Raw genomic sequence first — 26,489 nt, 5'->3', positions numbered from 1 at the left:
AGATGTTTTTTATGTTTATCACAATACCATTTATAGCTGTATCTCTGGACAAATTAGGAGTTTGACATCAACAAAATTGACAATATTTACGTACAAAACCCTTGATCACTTGGAGCATTTAAGTTGCTTGTCTACTAAGAATGCTGTTGAGAGTTGGCACAATATGGGAGTTAATATTATGTGTCGGGTTTACGCTTCCAAACAGATCCTGTGTGAATATGATTGAGGAAATTAAACTAGTTAGCATTCAAAATTCTACACCATGTGCTTGTGTCTATTACGAATAAGAGCAAGACGCAAAATGGTAAGGATCACATTATCAAACAACATCTCAAGCATTAGAATGCAAGCCTTTCCCGAATTCTGCGTGGAAGCGAAATACGTCGTGCATCAAACTATCATATGGTATATTTCACTAAGTTTTAATTTGATTATCATTGTATGGATGTGCAATTGATGATGCACAAGTTACGTAAAGAGGTAGCCCCATGTTTCGACAACCTCGTACAACTGAAACAGACAATATAAACGTAGTTGTCCTAATACCAAGCCATATTCAAATCAAAGTGAAATAAGGTAGGCGAGGATATGAACGATTATGTGAAGGATGCCATCATTATGAGAAAGGGTACGCGTCACCTTGAGCAGCAATATCAATTACTATAAATAGCCCCCAAGACACAGAACATAAGCCACTAACACGAGCATTCTGTAAAGCTAAGCTACCTCTATCATCTCCTTCATTCACTCTAAATAATAGTATACTAGTAACTATCATTTTTTTTCAAATTAGTTTACTAATAACGTACTATATCTCAGGTGAAACTGACCACAGGTATTTATAATAACAAGTGATATAGTAACATGAAAATCGATTAAATAACTTGCTATAATCGATTAAATTACACTAGTAACTTAAAAATAATTGGACGCTACTAGAATATATATAAATAAACCCTTTCAAATTGACCAATTTAGGCATAGGAGTATTACCTCCATCAAGTTGCCAGTTATCAATAAACAACCTCCTGACACTTGTATATGTTGGTACGTTCACCAAAACAAATGGCACAAGCTTGAAGTAAACTTCAGATTATTTGTAAAGCATGAGCATGCATGCGTAGATCTCCTAGCTACGTTGAAGAGAGCCAACATTTGCTCAGAATATGCGTCATCTAGCCACCTTTAAAACTTCAACCAAGAAAATTAAATGCCCTTGCTTTCAATCTTAGCTTTACGCTTTCTCTTCATTTTTCTGTAATTAGACATCTGAAAGATGTTAATAATACCACTAGAAACGCACTGAAACAGGCCATCAAGTATTAAGTTGACTGCAAAATTGGAATAAAAAGAATTTGAAATGAGCTGCCGGCAAACCTAAGCCACTTGTCAGTCAACAGAAAGTCCATCATGTCCCATTATTACAACACAAACATTGAGTAGTCTACAATGTTTTGGTTTACAAACTATTGTTCCGTCCATCTTGACCCAACCCATGTCAGTTCAAGTAATCTCTTATGACAGCTCAATTTTAGCCCAACCCACTCATTTGACACCCCTATTGTTATCACTAGGATCCCGGCATCTGAATAAGCTTAGGCTAATCATATGGCGTGAACAGAAAACATGTATATTTCATTTCAAGATCACGGTTTCTACATACGACAATCATCGTACAGTATATCCTTTTTCTGCATATTACAGTAGGTACATGAAATCACAAAAGCCTCCACTTTGAGTGATAAGTTTAAAAGGAAAAGGAAAAAAAAGTTGATACTATTTTGCACCAACTTTCCAAGAAAATTTTCCAAACATCACCTAGACCTCTAGTTTTATATTGTCTTTACATTCCCCAGAGTTCTGATGCTCTGATTGACTGAGCAAATGAAATTTTTTATGCCCAGCACTTGCCTCCATCATAACCAAGATACGCCCTAAATTATCTCTTTGAACTTGGAAAATCAGTAAATGAGAAGAATCCCCCTGAATGATGATTGCAAAAAACCTGCAGTCATTTTGAATTAGACTAAAACCTCCTCCGCCTCTCACCTCAATCCCTCAATGGTGAAAAAGAAAAGAACAGCAGAAAATCCCTCAATGCCTTCTCCAGACATTTCTAAAAGAAGATCCACTGTGTCGTTTTACCCAGTCAGTGTATATAGGTAAACCTGCTACTTTATCAATCTCATCTAACAAGATATCCTCTGTAAGATTGCCCTCTATGATGTGCTTTGCCTGTCCATTAGATGTTTCATCGGTCAAAAATAGTTGTAAATGCTGTTAAAACGAGGGATGATATTGCTATAAGACAAACCTCCTCGTAGACACTAATACGATCTGGGTTTGATTTCTCTGTTTGGATCCGCACAAAGATCCAAGCATTTTCATGAGCGTTCCAGGAACACTCTATTATCCTACCCGAGTACAAAGACAAGTCAGACCCATCTGCAGGAGAAAGTACCAATCAGACCAAACTTGGTTAAGAAAACTTGAGGAGGCAGTCATATTATCACCACCTTATTTTTTGCAGACCAAAAGCAAAGGAATTTGCTAACATTTCCTAATAGAATTCAAGGGATTGATCTTCAAATTCTCAGTGCCAGCTGGCACAGACGAGCGTTGCAAACAAAGGGAAGGAAATGAGAGATCTTTTTGCCACTGGAAACTCCTAAAAGGGAATATGAGCTCAAAGAAAGGAGAAAAAGAAGTGATCATCAAACCTTTAAACATGACTCTGCAACCTTCAATTAGTTTCTTGTTTCCATGTTCTTGCAGATAAAGCAAATTGCTACCGTCAACTCCCACCTATCAATGCCAACTTGTTAATCAGATTATCCTAGTAGTAAAGTGATCAGAGCCACTACTATGTGATGTTATCTACTACTGTTAATGTATACACAGGAAAAAGCTCAGCATATAAACACTACAAATTAAACTGCAGTTTGAGAGCTAACGATGAAAGAAATTATAACCACCTCAAAGAGAAAATCAACAGTACTCATTCCAGGATATTTCCATTTCAGGCGCCCATCGTGTTCACAAGGCACATAAGTTGCATTCCAGGCCTGTATTATAAATTATCAGGAGCCAGATAAGCAAAGTTGCAAGCAATTTGCTATCTAAAGCAGAAATTAGCTTCAGAATGTACCAACCATAACAAAGTGACTTGCTGGTCCCAGCAGCTTTACGTTAAAAGACAAAACACGCATGCAGACACATCAAGAGTGCACAACAAGCATGTAAGTGAAGGTAATTACACTTAATTGGGGTGGACAAGTTCTCTCAAGTCAGATCTACGAGAGTGCATCACTTGGGTGCATTTGCAGATGAAATCATTTCATCCAATTTCTCTTCAAAATTTCATTCTCTCTCAATTTTTCAGTAAGATGAACTGAAAATTGTAAACATGCAATGATAGAGTATCGAAAGGTAGAGTAACGTCTCGTACTTTTAGATGTCTTTTTGGTATTAGGAAGCAGATATCAATTCAGTACTTTGTTACCAGAAATGTTCTTTTTAGTCTAAATGGCAAAGCTAGGTCTGAATAAATTGTTTTAAAAAATTCAGAGTATATTACTTTAGGATTAAGATACTGAATCTAAGTTCCAAGCTTATTTTGCTTTCCATCTACAGGTTTATTCTTCTTTCTTTTCTTTTATCATATATTCTGTTTATTTTCTCTATCATAGTCTGAATGTTCGTGTTGCTTTTACTTCTGTTCCTTTTTCTTTAGCTCCAGATCCTATCGTGTCCCTATTCTTTATTTAGATCTTGATTCTCTTTCAATTTCTCCATTCATTATTTCATTAAAGACCACAACCGGGTTTCTCTTTTTTTCCTCTTCTTTTCTTTGCTACCTTAGTATTTTCGTGTAATCCAAATTCAACTTCTTTGCATAAAAGTATTCCAGCCTCTGTACTTGAAAATTTGTTTCAAATAACATCCCTATCTGATTGACTACACACAAACACACACACACACACACACACACACACACACATATATATATATAGAGAGAGAGAGAGAGAGAGCAGTTCTAATGAGCTATATCTCTGTTAATGAAACTGCTTGATCTCCAATGTTACTAACTCTACTCAGTTCATTAAATTTGATAAAATTAGCTTAAGGAACAAAATGCGCAGGTAAACAGATCATCCCAGGCCAAATGACGAGCTTGATCTATCCAATTCCAGCCTAATGTCCCTATGTCTCTCACTGTCCCCATTCCAGGATGAATGAAATTGCAGACTTCACTAGCACAAGTTTAAATGTATTGGTATCTAAATGAGATACAAAGAAGCTTGGTAAACTAAGGACACTACTAATAAAGGTTGGGCCAGAATTTCCTTAAGCTCTTGTAGGTGTACTGAACATCATAATTTAAATTGTATCTCAATGATCTTGATATGAAAAATTGCTTGTTAATGTTAAAGCAGATACGAGTAGCTCCCATAGCACCTGAAAGATAAGACCATCAGTTGAATGTGGAAGACTTGGCGTTATATCTTTGATCAGCTTAGAAGCTGCAGACAGCAAATAGAAATCCTTCCTCCTCACCTGGCATGTGCAAAACAATCATCAGGACAGAAGGGATCATACAATAACATGTAGAGAGCCTTTATTGAGATCATACATACTTCAAATGGTTCCAGGTCATATTGGTAGTATGGATTTACACATGTGAATAAGAATTCACGTTCGAAGTTTCGGGGCCGGATCACCTCGTCTTCAATTAGCATTAACCTATGGTGGAAAGGTAGCTGCAAAAGTATTTGGATGCACAAATCATAAAATAAGCAACTTTTCATGAAAACCCAACCAAATTAAAAATTTACTATATGCCAAAATGATGACTGTTGAAAGAAAACTATAAAGTGCTTGCCACAGAAAGCAAATCTGTCACATAATGAAAGAGAAAGATGAAAATGCCCGTGAAAGAATAGTCCACATATCTAATACCAAAAAACTACTCCAGTGAACCAGTATTCTCGAACACATGATTGACTGCAGAAGTCTGAGGATTAATCATCCTTATGACATTCTTAATACAGATAAAACACAACTTAAGAAGCAACTACTCCCTCGTTCCAATTTATATGGCAGACTTTTCTTATTAGTATGTTCCAAAAAGGATGACACCTTTCTATATTTGGAAACAATCTAACTTTAAACTTTCCATTTAACCCACTTACCCTTACCCTTACCCTTAATGAGAAGCTTTTATAGTCACACAATGTTATGCAATGTTTAAGACCACAAGTTTCAAATGTCTATCAGCCACACAAATATTATGGCATGTTTAAGGCCACAAATTTCAAAAGTTTCCTTTTTTTTCTTAAACTCCGTGATGAGTCAAACTACGTCACATATATTGAAGCAAAGGTAGTAGTATTCTACACTCTTTTGGAAAAGTTGATTGTCGCCACAGTACTATTGATATTCGCATCTCTCATCCTTGTTACGATAAGAGGTATGCAGAACATAGATCGCAAAAGATTCGTTCGAGTCATTTTGGCAGATAAATATGTACACGAAGACATACCTCTGTAACAGAGGATTCATCAATTGCTATCATGTCATAGATGAGGTAAATAGTCCTCTTCACTTGTGTCTCTGGCTCAGTCTCAGTAACCAATTCACCATCAAGTAACATGTAGCGATGAGTAACGTCAGCTCTACCCTAACAGACAGGAAATTTGTGAATCTTCTACAGCAGAAAAAGACCAAAATCGTAAAGCTGCAGAACCAGTATTCCTCACGATGAAGCACAAGAGGTCCTTAATGGATGAAGTACCTGATAGATATATTTGCAAGGAAACCGCAACTGAACCTTCCTGAAATAGAACTGTGTATCAATCAAATAACAACCCTCCCTATCTATTAGCATCATGTATCGTGGCCCCTCGGCACTCCAGGTGACATGGTAGAGTTTCTGGCTCAGAAGATGCAATTTGTCCCTACAATTTGACGCAAAGCATCAAAGTTCCAGAAAATGAAATCAAGATACGTTGACACATATTTAAAATTATGCTTTCAGTAACCTGGAAATCTAATAATATACTTCATACATAAAAGAAAATTAATTTGTTAACAAGTAATAAATGTTAATCATGTCCAAAGGCCAAAACTACAATACTACAACACCCACCCTTTGCCACTTAAAATCTTAAATAAATTATGAGAACAAAGAAGCAAACATGAAAAATAATTCTTAATTAGCATCATAACCATGCTCAAAATATCCCTTTCCAAGTGCAATTAGTAAAATCCCTGATCTATGCTTCAATATTATATAAAGCATGCACATTTTTTGTGAAACGCGCATGCAACTGAAATTACTTGCCCATCCTAAAGCGTACACAGAACAGCTAAAGATCACTCATCGGCTCATCCAGCCAATGGAAGACCCAGATCTTTGGCACCACATGCATCTTTTTGGAATACAATGTTTGGCCATTCAAGCTGGTGTAAAATATTGCCTAAATATTGTAGAAGTCGGGTATAAGAGACAATTTTTTTGCCAAATTAGTGCCTGTGTAGAGATATATCCAAAAAGAAGAATTTATAGTTCAACCTGTTGAGAGAGACCGAGTGTGATCCTGGACTTCGGGTATTACTCTTTGCCTAAGGACCAAAAGATTTAGTTATGTACCAAAAGAAATCAAAAGAAATAATAATAAACATTATATCAAGCACATAGCAAGCACCTAAAGCAAACAGGAAAATACTTGTACGTGCAAAACAAGAACATGACTATCATTCAGGAACTATATGTAATTTGTTTCATCTGAGACTTGGGTAAGTATCTGGAAGAATATTCAAAACTAAAAACAATGCTACTTGCAAGCAAATCTTCCATGAGTATGAGTAAACAAGAGATCTCAAATTCATATAAGATACAGTAAAAGAAAGTAAAATACACATGTTGTGATGTGAAAAATGATAAAACTTTTGCATAACTGAAACCTGTACATGCAAATTAAGCACTTGATAGCAGAAGTTCTTCATCCTTTGAACCTCTGCAAATGGGATAGGTTCGCCCCCAAAATCTGCATCTGACATAGCTCCTGCTTTTGTAAGATTCCCCTGCAATAACGAGGTTCTGGCATGTTGAATAAAGATGAGGAACAAAAAGGGAAGAAGACAATAGGTACATAGATGAATCCTGATTGATGAACAAATAGCGTGCTGTTCAATAGGCAGCTTATATTTAGCTAACCAGATCAAACTAGAAGAGTACTATCAGCAGAACAATGAGAAAACCAATCCAAGTCATACAATCATCATTACAAGGTCAATGATATTATCCTTACTAGAGCAATTTTTCTTCAAGGAAGCAACAAAAGTTGCCATAAAACCAAAGACATAATTGTTTTGAAGCATCAGCTTTACAACAATTTATCGGCAAGTTTTAGGTTTCCGTCAAATCCAAAATTAAACTTTTACTCCATAATCTGCCTAAGCAAATTATTTTTTTGAATTGATAACTTTTGTATATATTAATAACATCAGTACATACCTATGTACTGAAAACCAAATTTACAAGTAGGTGGTAAGTAGATGTGCTGGTGTGCAACCTAGCAAGATCCTAATATGTCTACAATTGTCAATGTATCTTCTGTGTAAATCTGTTTACACCAAAAACAAAAAAGAAGAATACAATTGAGTTTGATCTTCTGTACTGGGTTGTTTCTATCTTCAAAACATCTAGCATTCCTTCCTGCATGGCATTGTCCATGAAATACCCCTAAGACTAATAAAGATTTTCCATAGTTGGTATGTTATCTTGCAATGTAGAAATAAATGGCTAACAGTCTCAGCGTTTTCCCCACATAGGAAACATCTTGAACACAGAGAAATTCCTCTTTTATGAGATTATTCTGGGTTAAAACAGCCTCCTTTGCTAGTAGCCAAGAGAAACATGCTACCTTATATGGAATCTTTGTTCTCCATATATGCTTCCATGGTCAAGCATCTATCTGAAGATCATTTTGATTCAAAATCTTATATGCATTCTTCACCTGATAGACCCCTCTGTTGTGCCTCTGTCGCCAAAGTGAATCCACCCCTCCCTGTAATCCTTTAAATGTTTTCAGCTCTTTGTAGAGGTCAGCTAATCTTGTTATCTCCCAGTCATTCAACTATCTTCTAAGAGTGAGTTCCCATCATTGATAACTCCACATATCAGCTACTGTCCTATGCTGGTTTTGTGTCAAACCAAACATATCGGGGTATCTTTCCTTTAGGCTTCCATGTCCCAACCAATTATCATTCCAGAATAATGTGTTCCTTCCGTTGTTCACTCTTATGGAAGAGTGAATCGTCATTATAGGTCAATGTTCTCTGATGGATTTCCACACACTAAGTCCATATGATGTGCTGACTTTGTTTGACACCCAGTTATTTTCCTCACCGTACTTAGCTTTGATCACTTTGCTCCATAAAGTTTGAGGTTCTTGAGAATATTTCCATAGCCATTTCATTCTAAGAGCCTTGCTTTGATTCTTCAAATTTCTTATTCCTAAACCACCTTGTTTTTTGGCCATTGTGAGGGTCTTCCATTTAACTAAATGAAAGACCTTTTTCTCCTTATTCCCTTGCCAAAGGAAGGATCTTCGGAGTTTGTCCAGTCTCTGTATGATTCCGACAGGAATTGGGAACAAAGACATCATGTAGGTAGGAAGTGAGTCTAATACTGAGTTGATTAAAACTAGCATGCCCCCCATTGATAGGTATTGCGATTTCCATCTTGACAGCTTCTTCTCACACTTTTCAATGACTGAATTACAGATCTCTTTGGATTTGGATCTTGCACCAAGAGGCATCCCAAGGTATACAGTAGGTAGGGACCCTACTTCTCCTCCCATTTTTCTCCGGTTGATGTGTAGTCCCGAAATTCCCTCAAATAAGACCAAGATGATCCTTAGAAACCTAAGTTGCTCCTCTTCAGTGTCACAGAAGACTAGAGTATCATCAGCATATTGAAGATGTGTGATCTCTAGATTGTTTGCCCCATTCCTGTGAACCTCGAAACCTTTAACCCATCCATTGACTTTGGTCGTTTTAATCATGTTGTTCAGTCCTTCCATGGCTATAATGAATAAGAAAGGGAGATAAAGGATCACCTTGTCTTAGACCTCTGTGTGCATGGAAGAAACCTTCAGGAGATCCATTTATGAGAATGGAGAATGTAACAGTAGATATGCAAAATTTCACCCAACTGATCCATTTCTGCCCAAAACCCATTTGTTCAAACAATTTCAGTAGAAAGCTCCGGTTGACATGATCATAAACCTTCTCAATATCTAGTTTGCATAGGATTCCGGGTTCTTTCTTTTTGATTCTTGAATCCACAGCTTCATTAGCAATCAACACTGCATCTATTATTTGTCTTCCTTTGATGAAAGCCATTTGTTGAGCATCTACTAGTTTTCCTACCACCCTCTTAGGTCTTTCAGTCAAGACTTTTGAGAGCAGTTTGTAGAAACTCCCTATCAGACTGATTGGCCTGAAATCTCTCAATTCTTTTGCACCTGTCTTCTTTGGAATCAAGGCTATATATGTTGCATTGAAGCTTTTCTCAAACATCTACTGGGAATGGAAGTTGTCGAAGGCCTCCATGATGTCGTGCTTCAAAATATCCCAGCACTTAATGAAAAAACCCATTGTGTATTCATCTGGACCTGGGCCCTTGTCAGTTGCACACATCTTCAGACAGCTCAAGGCTTCTTATTCCTCAAATTTACTCTTTAAAGACTCCTTCTCTGATTCAGAGATTTTTGGACTGTTTTCGAAATTGACTGTCGGTCTCCACTCTTCAGGTTCTGTGTATAACCTCTTGTAAAATTCAATGATCACATTCTTTATTCTGTCTGGATCCTCTACTGCTTTATCTTGAATCATTAGTTGATCAATATTGTTGTTTCTCTTGTATGCATTGGCAGTACGATGGAAAAACTTTGTATTCATATCCCCTTCTTTGAGCCACAGAGCTCTTGATTTCTGTCTCCATGCACTTTCTTCGTTCTTGAGGTGATCCTCAAACTCCATGAGGGTAGCTGCCTTCCTCACTGATTCCTCCTCTGTCAGAGCTCTTAATTGTTGTGTTGCCTCAAAACCTGCCAATTGACTCAGCAATTTTGATTTTTGCAATCCCAGATTTCCTTTACAACTTCTGCTCCATTCTTTTAGCTTGCCTTTGAGAGCTTTTAATTTGCAAGCTAAAATATAGTCTAGTCTTCCTGAAAATTCAAAAGCCGTCCACCAATTTCTAATTCTGTCATCAAAACCTTCCACGTTCAGCCACCAATTTTCAAACTTAAAGTATGATTTAGCTTGTTCCCAGGCACCACAGCATAGAGCCACTGGTGAATGGTCAGAAATCAGCCTTTGTTAGAGAGTTTGCTTGATATTTCTAAAGCTTTCATCCCATTCTTCTGAAATGAGAAATCTGTCAATTCTAGAAGCGGTCGTATGATTATCCCCTTTGAACCAAGTATAGTAGCCTACTTCGAGTTGAAGATCTATCAACTCCATGTCTTCTATAAAATCCGAGAATTCCACCATCTCTCTGGACCTCCTCGAGCATTCCCGTTTTTCAGACGGGTACCTTGTGACGTTAAAATCACCACAAACTACCCAAGGGCCTTCCATCAATCCCCTCTCTGCACCAATTTCTCTCCATACTGTTCTTCTTTCTATTCTGCAATTTGGAGCATACACTCTTGTTATATGACATTGAAAATTCTGTATAAGAGCCTCGAACTTGCATGTCAAAGTGTATGCACCAGTATGTAACACCTCCCCTTTCCATACTCTGCAATCCCATAGTAACAAAATCCCCTCCTCTCGTGCCGCTAGCTTCTAAACATGCGTACCTCACCCATCTCCCACCCCAAATTTGATTGACTATTTCCTTGATATCCCCCTCCACTTTTGTCTCTTGCATACAGATAATGTCTGCCTTCCAATTCAGCACTTGACTTTTTATGATCTCCCTTTTCTTCTTGTCATTTAATCCTCTTACATTCTATGAAATTAAATTGATCTTCATATTGCAATAATAGATAGATCTCTTCCCCTACTCTTTTTCCCATCACTCTTGAATTTGACATCAAATGAGGTTAATCCTTTTAATTCCAGTGAGCCTTTGAACCTTTGTTTCTTCACCTCCATCTCTGTTTCCACTCTTCTAACTTGTCTGCAGCTGTCAATTTGCATTAGTAACTCCAATGCTTCTTCTTCATAGCCTTGAAAATCTACTCCAAACATTTTTCCCAATTTGATCATATTTTGATGGACCCACAGTGTTGCATCCATCTCTTTTATCCATTACTGGATTGTGTTGTTGTACTGATATAGGAGTAACCTTCTCGATTTCCCAATCTTGGATAGAGTTGAAGTGCTTTAGCTGTTGTTGGTGCTCCAATGCATTTTCAACTTGATCTTCCCCCATCTTTTTGTTTATGGTATGCTCCCCTGCCCTCTGTCTCAGTATTCCTATCTCTGCTTCACCTTCTGGCTGATCGCAACTCATATGTGTTGCCTGTGGCATAATTTCAAGGTTTGCAATGGGAATTGGATCCCCTGGATTGGATTCTTTGACTTTCAAGTAAGAGGTGCACCCCAGTTCCTCAATATAAGGCGTCAGCCTAATTTCATCAGTGGCCTCACACGAGAGATCATTAAAAATGACTTGTGCAGCCAAATCAGACCCATTTGATTTCAGCTCATTATTTGCCGCATTAATGCTCAGATTTGTCGAACTTGGACCTTGCGTATGTTGCACCCGTGTCTTTCCCTTATTATTATTTTGCAATATGGTGCATCCCACTTGGTCGCCCATGTTTCTCTCTGCTCCAAAGCTATGTGTGTTTTCCGACGACTTCAGCTCAAATCTTGCCTGTTTTTCAGCCCGGATTGGGATGAAAAATTTGATCCCTTCTCTTTCGATCCCAATCTCATTAGGAATCTTTCTGTCATCACCAACAATTTGAATTCTAGCCCACTTAAGGTGATTTTTGAGATCAGTTTCTTCTTCAGTAGCTATCCATCCCCCATAGATCTCCTATTTCTTTGAAGATCTTTTGTGACCACAGATGTAAGGGAATCCCCGTGGCTCCAATCCAGCATGTTTCCACAATTTGAGAGTTTGGAATGCATCCAGCAGTGTAGTTCCACCATTCCAGATGAAGCTTGAACTTTTTCCAATCTCCAATCTCCTTGCAGAATCTGCTCAGCCATGTATCTGTTCGGAAACTCAAATAGAAACATGTTGCCAGTCATGTCATACATGTTGACTCCATATGCTTTGTTCCATGAAGCAGTAGTCCATCGCCTTATGTCTGCTAAAGTGGGTCTCTCAGTGATTTCTTTCCCAAAATACCCAATAATGCATCTTTTTAGTAAACATGTGTCCTCCGCTCCAGAAGATTCCAAAACAGAGATATCTCCATTGTTTGTACTGACGTTTGCCTCTCGAAGGGTATTGGATTGCCATTTACTCTCCTTAACTGCTTTGACATAAGGATAGTTGTCCACAGTGTTTCTGGGTGGTACTGTGGTATTCAGCTTGGGGGCATGATAGATGAATCTTTTTATCTTAGCTGCTATATCTTTCCAGCCTACATTCAAAGCTAACTCAGAGATTATAATAATTGACCTCCCTTCTCTCTTTAGTGACAGAATAATCATATATCTTCCATGAGCGTTAAATTTCCTAGTGCAGAAATGTTCTGTCATTTGGTCCTTATACTTCCATCTCTTCACTAAATTCTTTTGATCTGTCGAGGCTTCTTTAAGTACAAAGCAAATCCATTCCATTGTCTTTCTACCCATGGATAAGCGTCTCACCATGTTGCGGCTTCTCTCCACCCATTCAAACCATATATCTTTGTTGGAGTTCCATCTGGTGATGTCGAAAGATTTGAATCTGGCGTTGAAGTATATCATGATGTCTCCCATATTGTACTAATCAACTGCTCAGGTTATGAAAATTATAGAGGGTGTTTGGTAATAATCACAGTGGGTGAATACTGATTCCGAAGGAGATGTTTGGCTCCGTTGAGAAGCTCCCCGTAATGGTATTCTGCAGACTTGTGAAGAAGAAGAAGAGAGAATTTTGTTTTGCAACTGAATGAAAAATAATTGAAAAATGGCCCGAAAAAGCTTCCCGTCGCCGGAGAAAAGTAAAAGTGGTCGGAATCTAGAACTGCAAGGATGGGTTGGGTCGGAATAGGGTGCTGAAGAGGCTGTCCCGAAGAAAAAAGTTGAAAAGTTGCTCGGAGTAGGCTCACGCGCCGGCGCGTGGTGGCGTGCTCGCCGACGCTTGGCCGCACGTGGCGGCGCGTGGGAGATCCGATGTCGGAGTTGTTTGCAGGGGTAGGCTCGCGTCACCAGTGGCTCTCCGATGGTGTTTGTATGAACTCAGAATTCCAGGTTCTCAGGCTCCTCAGGGAGTGTGCCTGAGAGCAGATTTTTTGGAAAGATGAAAAACATTAAGGCACTTAACTATTAGAGATATTTTTTATATTTTTATTTTTTTGAATTATTTTTAGCCGGATCCCTGCACCCGTATCCGTACTAGGATCCATATCCCCGAATCTTAGAATTTACATCTCGAAGGATCCGACCTCTAGATCGACACCCGTGTCCGAGCAACTTAGGTTTAGAATAGGTGTATTTACTATTTAAACACCCAATAGCTTAGGAGAATAAACAAGAACTACAATCTTCAGTTCTTCCTTTTGTGTTATATTTCTCACAGCCTTCTCCTAAATGTTGGGAAGCATACAGTTCACGCTCCTTTTAAACTTGACAGAAACGGAGTGAAGATAAATAGTGAATGCTAGCTTGCTGTCAACAACTTCATGTTGTCTTTAAAGAAAATACGCAATATTCTAAGGAATCAGTTCTTTTGGTAATCAGCAAACTTATAGAACGGTAGTAAAATATGAAAAGTAAATCAAATCTCTGCAAGTGAATGCAAAATAAATGTGGCACTTCCATAGTTTACCTGCAGCACTAGAAAAGACGGCTCAAGTAAAACCTCAAACAACAAACTTCATTGGTTCATGGAGTTTGATATGTCACACAGGCCAACAACGTGACTTTGTAACTTCACACAGTGATTTACTTCATACAGTGTGATTGTGATGTGGTACGCATCTAAGTACAATATTCACATCTATAATCAGACTGCTCCTCATAGTAACTAATAATTGCTTCATGCATGATCTTTCACCAATTCAATAATAGTGCACTAATTGCTCCAGGGTTGAACCCGTGAGAATTTTCTGATATATCAAAGCAGCAATTGTTCGCCAAATAATCTCAAAGGAGCTACTTACAGAAGAAGGAGCAACAGCATCATTATCTTGATCAGCATCTCTCTTCCATTCTGGAGTTTGGGGACAAACGAGAGGTTCAGGCTTTGCTTGCAAATAAAAGTCATATAATGCTTCAACATACTTCTGTCTGTAAATTCCAGGAGGGCGTGCTCGGGAAAATATTGCTATTGCCTGAAATTCTAAATTATGTTGGAATACTAAGAAGAATAAAACAATTTAAAAAAAAAATAATAGATCACTAACCTCACTAACACTAACTGACTGATTACGTCCGAGAAAATGTACAATCATATATCCTGTTCGGTTGTGACCATGAGTGCAGTGGACAACAGCATACTTGCTTGCTTGAGAGTCTTGAGACGTAAATTGCACGATCTGCAATCAAATATAAGTTCTGAAGATGAGACACTCAGCAAAGTGAGAAGTAATTATCACACAGCCATAGGCGCCCTTCCCAGACATGCAGAGCATGATGAAAAGATAGCTGACATGCATGCGACAGCAGAAGAAGAATTACCTCAGAAACAAATCTATCTACAGATTCAGCATCAGGTATAGAGTCCTGTCCCGGGCATCGAATCTGGATAAACCGAACATAGCATACCACTGGCCAGTTAACCATGAGATCAAATAGGATAAATAAAACTGCCCATATTTACCTTAACATGTCGAATATCATGACTGGTCCAATCTGATTCTGGATAGTAACGGTCAGTGTTTGTTAAATCAACCACCAGTCCTATCTGCAATTGATTGTCAGAAATGCAAGACATGGATGATGGCTATTGGGCTAAAGATAAGATGAAATATAATGCAAGACATGGATACTATGTTATTATATATATATATATATATAGAGAGAGAGAGAGAGAGAGAACAGACACTAAAAATTCAACTAGTAGGAAGATTAGCAGTAAGCAAGATTAACAGACAATGCCACAAATAAAATCTGATGTAGATGCATATCTTAGGTAAGACTTCTACAAGGTATCAACTCACACACAAACACTTAATATTCTAGCTTCGGTGCATCACTACCAGAACTACAAATAAACAAGCAGAAGTCTCAGCAGCCACCATCTTTGAGCCACATCTCTCTCTAAATGACGACACTGAACACGTCTACTTGTCCTATAAACTCAGAAATCATTAGATACCAAATCTTGTTGTATAAGAGAGCACAGGTCCTCATACGCGCAGATAACTTTCTTTCAATTTCTTTCTTTTACTCTTTTCTTATACAACAACCAACTTCTTTTATGAACATACTAGTATAAAAACTCACAGGACTTTAAACTCACCAAGACTTGGCCTTAAAAATTACTGGATCCAGCCAAAGGTTTTACTCTTTGATAAAAAGGATGTTTCATTTCTTCTAAAAATCCACATATCTTAGAACACATGGCTCTAGCATCACCTTGGGGATTTTCTTCGATTTCTCAATTGGATCAGCGGGTTTCTTCAAGTCTCTCGGACGATATGGATTTGATCACTGAGGATATTACTCCAATTTGCACACAGGATGATGCTCAATGTCTCTGCTGGTATAATGACGAGACCAAGGCAGAAGGTATGGGAAAACTTCTAAACTTTGATGAAGATAACATCTCTCGTTGGATTCGCAGAAATACTTCCAAGGTATGTAAAATGTTAGGTGTCAAATATGCTGGGGCAGAGAAGGATATAACAGAGATGCTACAACGAATTGAAAGGAGGAAGAATGCTTACAGGAAGTCTAATTTTTCCAATAAGCAATCTGGGAAGAAACAGAAATTTGTCCATGAACTTGACAGATTGATTTTCCGGGTGAATTATGATTAAGGGTTTTCAGGGTGATGAGGGAAGGTTTCAGCCATCAACTTCTTACGGATGAAGCTCAAAATTATCTCTTGGAATGTAAGAGGTTTGAATAAGGCTGACAAACGAGAGATGGTGAAGGGCCTTCTTTTGGAATGGAAAGCCGACATCGTTTGCCTTCAAGAAACTAAGCTAGAATTTTGGTCCCACAAGCTGGCTGGAGGTCTTAAATTTGGAAGATGGGTGGATTATGCTTTTGTGGAAGCGGATGGGACAAAGGGAGGTATAATTATTCTTTGGGATAAAAAGGTCTGGGAGGGGTCTGTTATTCTTCACGGTATTCATTCCATCTCCATTAAACTTTCAAATATGCACTCTGATTTTTCATGGTGCATGTCCGGAGTGTATGCACCCATCAATAGGGAGGAGAAGAACCAATTAAAGTTGGAACTTTCGGCTGTCAGGGGTCTCTGTGAGGGGCAGTGTTTTGGAAAGCGTTAAGCGCTAAAAAGCGACAAGGCCTCACTTCACCGAAGCGAGAAGCGAAGCGCGTGCTTTTTTCATGTGAAGCGAAATTTTACACATAAATAAAAAAAAAAAAATAGGCATAGATAAATGGCTAAGAACTCATTAAAAATAACATATTAAGCAAATGTTTCAATTCTTGAATCAAGAAGCAAATAATAGATACTACAATCAACAACCAAAAAAAAAACATAACAGTTAATTCACACGAACCAGAAAATATAGCATAAAGCAGATGATAAAGCATAAAACAGAGCACAAAGTAGAACAGAAGAAGAAGTGCATAAAATCGGTGCTTAAAAAGTGAAAAAAATTGAAAGAAGAAGAAGAAGTCGTTGAAGAAACTTACCGAGAACTGGAGACTCCATCGTCGCTGGAGTTCGCTGGAGAAGAAGTCGTTGAAGAGCGTATGTTTATTTGTTAACAGATGGCTTATTTGCCAAAAAATTTAAAAAAAAAAACCTAGCAGATGCCTTCTGCTCGCTTAAGCACGCTTTTTTATCGCTTTTCCATCGAGGCGCTTCTCGCTTAAGCGCGAGAAGCGAGCGCTTTTTAAATGTGAGTCGCTTTTGTAGAAGAAAAGCGATAGCCCTGCGCCTCGCGTCGCTTCAGCGCTTAAAGCGAGCGCTTTTAATAACACTGGTGAGGGGCCTTGGGTCATTGGTGGCAACTTCAATACCACAAGGTTTCCTTGTGAGAGAAAACATTGTTCCAGGTTTGACAGAGGCATGAAGGAATTCTCAGATTTCATCGAGGACTTGAATTTGATAGATCCCCCTTTATTTGGGGGAAAGTATACTTGGTCTAAAGATAACTCCTGCAGAGTGGCTTCTAGGATCGACAGATTCTTGTTTTCTGCCGAGTGGGATGATCTATTCGGTGTAATCAAACAATCTACTCTTCCTCGTATGGTCTCGGATCACAGTCCATTATTTCTCGAGTGCGGGCACTGGTCTAATAATATCTCTTATTTTAAGTTCGAAAATATGTTGTTGGAACATCCTGAGTTTGAGGAAATAGTCAGAAACTGGTGGAGTTCTTTCAACATTCTTGGCAGACCAGATTTTATTTTTGCAAAGAAACTTAAGTTGCTGAAACTCAAGTTGAAGGAATGGAACAAGTCCTCTTTTGGACAGTTGAAGAATAGGAAATCGTGTATTCTGAATAGGATTCTGGAAATTGACCAGTATGCTGAAGAAACACCTCTGCCAGATGATCTACTTCTTTCCAAAGCAAGCTTACAAATGGAGCTTGAGGAGATTTTTAGATTGGAAGAAATCTCATGGAGGCAGAAGTCTAGATGCCTCTGGTTGAAGCAAGGAGATAACAACACTGGTTTTTTCCACAAAATGGCTAATTCCCACAGGAGGTTCAATCAAATTGACAAGCTGGAAGTTGGGGGTAACACTACTGATAACATGGAAATCATCTCTAATGAGATTCTTAGTTTTTATGAGTCCTTCTACAGAGAGAATGAGTCTTGGAGGTCAGAATGGGAGTTTGCAAATGCTCCCTGTATCTCTAATGAGGAAAAAGAATGGCTACATCATCCATTCCTGGAAGAGGAGATTCTGGAGGTAATCAAAAGTTGTGAAAGTGACAAAGCTCCTGGTCCGGATGGTCTCTCCATGGGTTTTTACAAAAAGTGTTTTGGAGTAATAAAAGTTGATTTGTTGAATGCTCTCAACCACTTTCACAATCTTGAATTTTTTGAGAGAAGCTTAAATGCTTCGTATATTGCTCTCATTCCCAAGAAAACTGGTGCAAAGGAACTTAAAGATTTCAGACCTATCAGTTTGATAGGCAGTTTCTACAAGATTCTATCAAAAACTTTGGCGGATAGACTTAAAAAAGTGCTTCCTAGTCTAGTCAGCCCCTCTCAAATGGCTTTTCTTAGCGATAGAAACATCACAGATGCGGCCTTGATTGCTAATGAATGCTTGGATTCAAGAATGAAGTTAGGAAAGCTGGGAATCCTTTGTAAGTTAGACATCGAAAAAGCTTTTGATCATGTCAATTGGGGTTTTCTGCTGAATTTATTAAGGCAGATGGGCTTCAGCCGCAAATGGATTAATTGGATCAGATTTTGTATTTCCTCAGTAAAATTCTCTATTCTCATAAATGGCAATCCTCATGGTTTCTTTTCTTCGCAAAGAGGACTAAGAAAAGGCGATCCTCTTTCTCCCTTTCTCTTTATTCTTGTCATGGAGGGCCTTAGTAAGATGTTATAGCAAACTGGATCTCGGGTTTTCATGCGGACTGTAGAGGATCTGGGAATCTCCAAATCACTCACATTTTATATGCAGACGACACTCTGATCATGTGTGATGCAGAGGAACACCAAGTCTTGCTTTTGAGGATGGTTCTAACTTTTTTTGAAGTAGTCTCGGGGTTACACATCAACTTCACGAAAAGTTCTCTCTTCCCAGTAAATGATGTGCAAAATATCAGTCAACTTGCCAACATTTTGCAGTGCAACATTGGAACTCTTCCTACAAAGTACTTGGGCTTACCTTTGGGAGACAAATATAAATCAGTGACAATATGGAATGAGGTGATTGAGAAGACGGAGATGAAGTTGGCTAACTGGAAGAGACAATATCTTTCTTTAGGGGGCAGAGTCACTTTGATCAACAGTGTGCTCAGTGCACTCCTACCTACAGCATGTCTCTCTTCCCAGCTCCTGCCTCGGTTTTGAAAAGATTGGACAGATTGAGACGAAACATCCTTTGGCAAGGAAATAAAGAATCCAATGCTTTCTGCCCAGTGAATTGGAAATCAGTCATTAGAGATAGAAGGAAAGGCGGTCTTGGTATTAAGAACCTAAAAGGTCACAATGAAAGCATGTTGATGAAATGGCATTGGAGATTCAACAAGGAGGTAGAGGCACTATGGAGGAGGGTGTTGGTGGAAAAATTCACACTTGAGAACCCCTGGAGTACAAAAATATCTACAGCCTCTCATGGTACCGGAGTATGGAAAAATATCAGAGGTTATTGGAACAAATTCAAGTCTAATATAAGCTTTATTCTTGGTGATGGGAGGAAAATCAGATTTTGGGAAGATGCATGGTTGGGTCACACCCCACTAAAAGACCAATTCACGGACATTTTCAGCTTATCTTCTCAACAAAAGGGAGAAATTGCAGTATTCTTTTCAACACAAGGGTGGAATCTCTTCCCAATAAGGGATTTTAATGATTGGGAAGTGGAAAGACTATGTATTCTGCTTCAGAGGTAAAACAACATAACTTTGGATCACAACAGAACAGACTCCATAGGTTGGAAAAGCGATCAACAGGGTCTCTTTTCAGTCAAAAGTTGTTACCACATGCTGGATTCTAGCAGCGACGGGGTATTATGTCCTTGGGAAAAGGTTTGGAGAAGCAAGGCTCCTTTAAAGGTTGCTTGTTTCTCTTGGATTGTTGCTTGGGAGGCTTGTCTTACACAATCAAACCTCCAAAAGAGGGGGTTTCAACTGTGCAGTAGATGTCCACTGTGTGAAGAGCATCCGGAAGAAGTTGGCCATCTCTTCTTGCATTGTAGGGTCACTAGGCAGCTGTGGAATATGTTTCTGGCAATGTTGGGCATGAGTTGGGCCATGCCAAAATCAATTGTTGAGCTCTTGCAAGGTTGGAGCAGAGAGGGGATTAGTAAGAAATCTCTAAGAACTTGGAATACCATACCTCAAGCCATGTGGTGGACTATCTGGCTTGAAAGAAACAATAGAATTTTTGAAGGCACATCGAGCAATATTCACATCCTTAAACAGAGATGTATTTTTTTGTTAGCTTTTTGGTGCAATCTGGTAATTGAACATGAAGTAGATGGAATGCTAGATACAATAGAGGGTTTGCCCAACCTGTAATTATGCCTGATGCACTGGCTTAGTGCATAAATTTATAATATCTTTAATTACTTATCAAAAAAAAATGATGAAAAGGTTTTTCTTGTTTTCTTCAGATAATTCTGTTTAATAAAGAATATTTGGATAATTACTTAACTTCAATAGATAAATCAAATGAGACTACAGCCAAGCCCTATAGGAAATAGTGAGTTGGCAAACATATAAGCTCCCTCTACTCCTGCCCCAAAAAAACAAAAACAAATAAAGAGAAGGTATACACATTAAACATACAGACATACACTGACTTCCTTCTCAAAGGAGATCAAAATAAAATCAGGTGGAATTTCTCGGGAATTAACCAACTAAGAAACAAAAGCCCACCAAAATAAAGCATGAATAAAACAAGAAACAACAACATTGGGAGAATGTACAAGATAGGAGTGACGGAAAAGAGAGCTACAATGCAATGGTTCTTCAGATGGCAATTAAGGAGAGAAATTGGTGCAGAAAGATATCGGGTATATATCCAATAAATCAGCACGGCGAGTATCAAGATAATAATCACCAAGTTAACCTTAATTTTAAGTGGCAAGGGTGGGGAGGAAGAGATTAAGCAAATAGTAAACGATAACTAGAAGAAAATATTGGTCACTGCACCACTTACTTCTCTTCCTAAACATCTTTGCTTGTCGATTAATTCTTTTGGGGTGTATCTTTCTCCAAGAGGGATGTTCTTGTCGAATGATTCACTTAAGGGCACTTTTGATGGGATAATAAAACCTATATTATCACCATATGGAGGGCAATATAACCAACCTGTAAAAAGACACTCTTGTCAGGATAACGTTAAAGAGAGGCTTATGTGAATGGAAAATATGTTTCTCTTTTAAAAGTAAAAACTTAGTAAATGCAACAATTCGTGGAACAAAACAAGATGAGAGCTTATGAACATCAGGACATCCAGCTTATCACGCAATAACAAAATCTTGGACATGCATGCTTGTGGAAACAATCAGATGACTGAAGATGAAATTGAAGAACCTAGTACACCCCTTCAGGTCTTAAGACCAAAACAGCTGAAATAAAATGACAATGGAAGGAAAAGGGGACAAAATTATCAGATAGGTGTTTAATGTTTACACGCTAACAGTGGAACTATCTTCTGAATTATCATGTTAGTTACAACTATGTATACCGTAAAACCTAGAAAGAAGGTAAATAACCTACTATAATCAGTTAAATAATACTAATAAAAAAAATTACATGTTACCACATTAATAACAACAGCTAAGCCTTAGTCCCAAACAAATTGGGGTTGGCTACATAAATTCTCCCTTCTCCATTTAAGCTCAACTCATGTCATCACCGTACCAAATAAAATAAAAGTGAATACGATAGATAGATAGATATAAATATTAGTAATAATAACAATAATAATAGAAGTTCTTTAACAAGACTAAAACCTATTGCCAACTAGTAGATATCATTTATATGAATCGTATTCTTTCATTGTGCCATATCTTTAGCTAAGTCCATATTGATTCCAAGTATTTGTAGGTCTTTCAAGACAATTTCCTACCATGTAATTTTAGGTCTATCTGCCCTCCTTTTAACCTTCATTCATCACAGTTTCACATCTACTAATCGGTACATTTGCAGGTTGATGAAGGATATGACCAAACCTTCTCAAGCGACCTCTCATTTTGTCTTCAATGCATGCTTTGCATCTTCTGGTGGATGTGGTCATTTATAATTCTATCTAATCTTGTATAACTGTACATCCATCTTAGCATCTGCATCTCTGCACACTCATCTTGTGGATATATTGGACTTTAGTGACCCAACATTCACTACCATATAACATTGTCGGTCTTAGAGTATTCTTTAGAACTTATCTTTCACTTTGCTAGGCATCCTTCTATCACATAACACCCTGATAGCACTTCTCCAATTCAACCATCTGGTTTTAATACTATGAGTAACATCTCACCTATCATTCAATTCTCTTGAAACAACAAGCCTAGATATCTAAATTATTTGGATTTTTGCAATCCCTTTAAGTCTCACCTCAATTATTATCATGGCAGTGTAATCAAAGGCTCATTTAAGACGCGCTTAAACTCGAAGCTCAAAAAAGCTAGGGGAGGGCGCTTCACCTCACTTAAGTTGCGGTTTAGTGTAGGGCTGTAGGCAAGGCACTAAGGCGTGCGCACTCATTATCTATGTGTGCTATCTTGAATTGAGTGGTACTAAACAACCAATATAATCGGCAAAAATGTGCATTACTTGTTAAGGAAAACATTATAAATGAATTTGTTATTATTTTTCTTAAATTACATATGTATTTTTATCTTTTTACTTCATTGCGCCTTTATATACTAAAGCCCACACTTAACATGAGCTTTGCGCTTAAAGCCCGATAGACCTGGAGTTTTTTTCCAGAGCTTTTCGCCTTTGACAATATTGTATCATGCTGACTAAACTTGTTGTGCATGTATTTAGTCCTACATCTACTTATACCAAAACCTTTACTCTCTAAAGTGCTTCTTCATAGTTCAAGCTTTTGGTTGACACCGCTGCTAATTTCGTCAATTAGCACAATATCGTCAGCAAATAATATACACCATCAACCTCGTTTTGTGTTATGTTGGTTAATTCATCCATATCTAGGGCAATCAAAGTAGAAGCCCAATGCTAATCCCTGGTTTAGATCTATTGTTATAGGAAACTCCTCTGTATCCCCTGCTATTGTTCTCATGCTAGTGACAGCTCCTTCATACATGTCCTTTATGGCATATGCATTTAATATGAATTACTTTCTTCTCCATCACCCATCATAGGACATTGGTACTCTATCATATGCTTTCTCTAGGTCAATGAATACCCCGTGTATATCTTTCTTCCTTTCATGAAAAAATTTCATCAATCTTCTTAGCAAGAATATAGCCTCCGTTGTAGATCTATCGAGCATAAAAAAAGTTACATGTTAATTAAAAAGAAAAACCTATACTTTAAAACTTTTTTATGTTAATAGAAAAAACCTATACTGTCAAAAACTTTCAGAGGTACATAGCTAACTACCAGTAACAGTTAACTTAGAGTAGCAAATTTTAAGTTGAGGGTTAACACGCAAACTAAATGTGATCAGAATAAACTGAACGGATATGTCTTCAGAACTTGACCCAAAAGCAGAGAACATAAGCATCGGGAGTTCATCCGAATTGAGCATCTTAATTTATCAGTTATAGCAAAGTAGAGCTTAAGTTTTTGACCTTGTTGCACTGGACATATATAAAACGACAATTTCAATATCTAATTATGCTCGTCCAGTGTGGCACTTAAGTAAATTCACTTTCTTTTCTAGTTATATACACTAATACACTATTTCCAGTAGTTTTTAAGTAACCTAATCGTAATAATTAAACCTGGTAATTAGTCAACGGAATGAGGGTTCACTGAGTGCTTAAAATAGTAAGGAACACAAAATTGACAAAATTTTCCGAAGGTAAACGTGAGCTGAACGTAAATCTAAGATGTAAATTTAGTACCGTAAAGTGAAGTTAAGAACAAATACCTGAGGGTAGGCTGTAACGGTCGAAAAACTTGCGAGGTTTATTATAGCGAGATCGCCAATTATTATGCGCGGAAGAGGAAGAGGCGTGCATTGAATATTCGCCTTATTGCTTCCTTTTCTTCAATTGTTCTCCTTCTACTACTTCCATCAACGCCTTTCACGGAGCATATGCCAAAGTCTCCGGCTATGCGCCGCCGTCAAGGACAACTGCAGACTTTGCTGGTTTTTGTTGCAAAGGAGGGAGGGAAAGGGAAATAAAATAGTCTGCAGGAGAAAAGGCGTTGAATTTGTATTGGGAGTAATTTATTACCTCTTGGTTTACTGTCCTTTTTCCTTTATGTCGAGTCTTATAATTGTAAAATAATATTAATATTAATATTTAGCTTTGAATAAGTAATTATACATGAAAGAATAAAGTAAATTATATAAATAATTAATATGGATCGTTATAAGATAATTTATTTGTCTAGGTCAAAACAATTGGATCTTGTTTGAATCTATGAAGATGAATAATTAGGGGTCGCGAAAATTAAATAATGACGGATTAGTTAGTGGATATATTTTTATTGGTGTATATTTGGTTTATTGGACTAGTAAAAAAATATACAGTGTATCATACAAAACATGTGTTTGGTGTATACAAAATAAGTTGGAATAAGGTTTATTTTAAATTTTAACCTTGGATTTTATAAAGGACTTTGGGGTAAGAGCATTGAAGAATGACATATTTGTCATTTTAGTAATTTATCCAAAATGAGTAATTTCGGGATTGCTATCCTATCCTCAATGTGAAATAGAATAATTAATTGTAGTATTAATTAATTCAAGAATTGCTAATTTTAGATTCGAAGATTGAACTAAACACAGAATAAATAATCTCGCATCTAATTCAAAAATTATTATCCCTTATTTTACCAACTAAAGGATCCTTTAAAGTTTAAATCTGGGAAGAAAGAGATATTTTTTTAATAGTATTATTTTCTACTTGGTCACTCATATAATATGTAGTTGTATATAATCAATTAAGTTGGTATAATCTTTTCTCTCTCGGTTAAAATTCACTTTTTGGATTATAGTTATGTGTTGTTATGTATTACTAATATATAGAAGCCGCTTGGGAAGCAGCTGGGGGTCGTCATGCCTGCTTACCAAAGGGCACTTTGATCATTTCAAATTAATTTTTAATTTATCTTACACAGGAGTAAGTTATACTTTATGTTGCACATGTTGTACTTTGGAGAGAGATCCCCAAATTCCATAAAAGTCCAACACGGTGAATCTAAATCATTCGTTTTTCTTCTTTCTTGGCTGTAATACTACTACAATTCCTATAATATGTAATATCTTTTGGAGTTGTCTTTGATTTAAATTATTATTTTCGTGTATTCCCTGTACACCCACCTTTTCTTGCTGTGGAGTAACCCCTTCACCGGGTATCAAAGTTGATGCTTGTGATTCCTAAAGATTCTTTGTTTCTTCGAATTTGAATTCTCTGAGTTTGTATTTCTTCTTCTTAAAATTTTCTCTGTTTCTCATTTTGGGTCTCTCTTTATTTGTTCTTTCGCTCTACTTCTAAGATTTGATCATTGCATTTGGAGGTAATTACTTCTCTTCTTCTTCGTGCGTTGCTTCTAGGTTTAATAAGTCTAAGGAATCACTAATTATTTGCTAGATTTCAATTTTTTTCTTAGGCAGCTTTGCTTTCAGTTTGCTTACTAGGTATTTGTGAAATTGCCTTCTGAAAATTTTAGTTTTGCACACAAAGAGGGTAAGATGCGAATCAAGGTATTAAGGGATGAAAAGACTACTAGCTTCCATGATGATGAAACCATAGTGATTTGCGCTGATTGTTGGTGGAAGACAGACTTAAAAGAGAGCTCAAGAATATACCTTCTTTTTGCTTAAAAGAATGTTGATATTTGAATAAAACTACTCTTCAAAATATGTACTTTCCAGTAGCATCAAAGAAAGGAGGAGGGGTACGTGAAATCTCATTGCTATTCTTTTCTAAGGATTAGCGTTCATAGGAAGCACGATACTTAGATGCACTTACCACAAAAATGAAAAAGGGACATTGACCACCGTAGAAAAGCTATTTGTGAAAAACTCCTCTGATTGAATCCTAATATAATTTGTCTATAAGTAACTACAATTGCCTCTTACTTATTGGTATGTTTAAATATGTTCATACTTTAGATATGAAACTGATTGAAGAATTTTATTGATGTGATTGAATAGGAGATGGATTAGTATTATGATCTACTAAACATTTTGAAGAAAGTTGGATATCTCCAAGGTGCACAGACAGAAATGTTGCTTGGTAGTCTCAAACTTGCAACAGTCACTCTCAAGCTACAAAAGATAATAAGAAGGTTGCTTTCTAAGTTAGTCAGGATGAT

At 37.4% G+C, this 26,489-nt stretch overlaps 1 protein-coding gene across 5 annotated transcripts; it reads right to left on the bottom strand.

Moving 5' to 3' along the window:
* Nucleotides 1–944: 944 nt before the first annotated feature.
* Nucleotides 945–24,369, bottom strand: LOC104215778 (uncharacterized). Of its 5 annotated transcripts, none has more exons than XM_009765671.2 (16): nt 24,091–24,368; nt 21,181–21,332; nt 15,008–15,091; nt 14,866–14,928; nt 14,592–14,723; nt 14,349–14,519; nt 6,961–7,086; nt 6,575–6,624; nt 5,795–5,957; nt 5,543–5,680; nt 4,638–4,760; nt 4,459–4,557; nt 2,976–3,065; nt 2,721–2,805; nt 2,315–2,445; nt 1,610–2,235 (listed from the first exon to the last, which is right to left on the bottom strand). In XM_009765671.2, exons 1-16 carry the CDS (start codon nt 24,179–24,181, stop codon nt 2,095–2,097), a joined length of 1,839 nt encoding a protein of 612 aa, XP_009763973.1. In that variant the 5' UTR covers nt 24,182–24,368; the 3' UTR covers nt 1,610–2,094. The 5 variants fall into 5 exon arrangements, with proteins under 5 accessions (XP_070012075.1, XP_009763973.1, XP_009763974.1 ...); XM_009765672.2 differs by having other exon boundaries at nt 6,967–7,086; XM_070155972.1 differs by having other exon boundaries at nt 6,973–7,086; nt 24,091–24,367.
* Nucleotides 24,370–26,489: the final 2,120 nt, after the last annotated feature.

Source organism: Nicotiana sylvestris, chromosome 9 (assembly GCF_000393655.2).
Source record: "Nicotiana sylvestris chromosome 9, ASM39365v2, whole genome shotgun sequence".
NCBI classification, from domain to species: Eukaryota; Viridiplantae; Streptophyta; class Magnoliopsida; order Solanales; family Solanaceae; genus Nicotiana; species Nicotiana sylvestris.
Note: the sequence above shows the minus strand (reverse complement) of the source record. Positions and strands in the feature narration are given on the sequence as shown.

Coding starts and splice junctions, on each gene's coding strand:
- LOC104215778 (XM_009765671.2), bottom strand. CDS start 24,181: ATGCACGCCTCTTCCTCTTCCGCGCATAATAATTGGCGATCTCGCTAT. Junction 6,625..6,960: donor ATTTGCATGTACAGGTTTCA/GTTATGCAAAAG, acceptor TTTGGTCCTTAG/GCAAAGAGTAATACCCGAAG. Junction 2,446..2,720: donor TTGCAGAGTCATGTTTAAAG/GTTTGATGATCA, acceptor TTTCTCCTGCAG/ATGGGTCTGACTTGTCTTTG.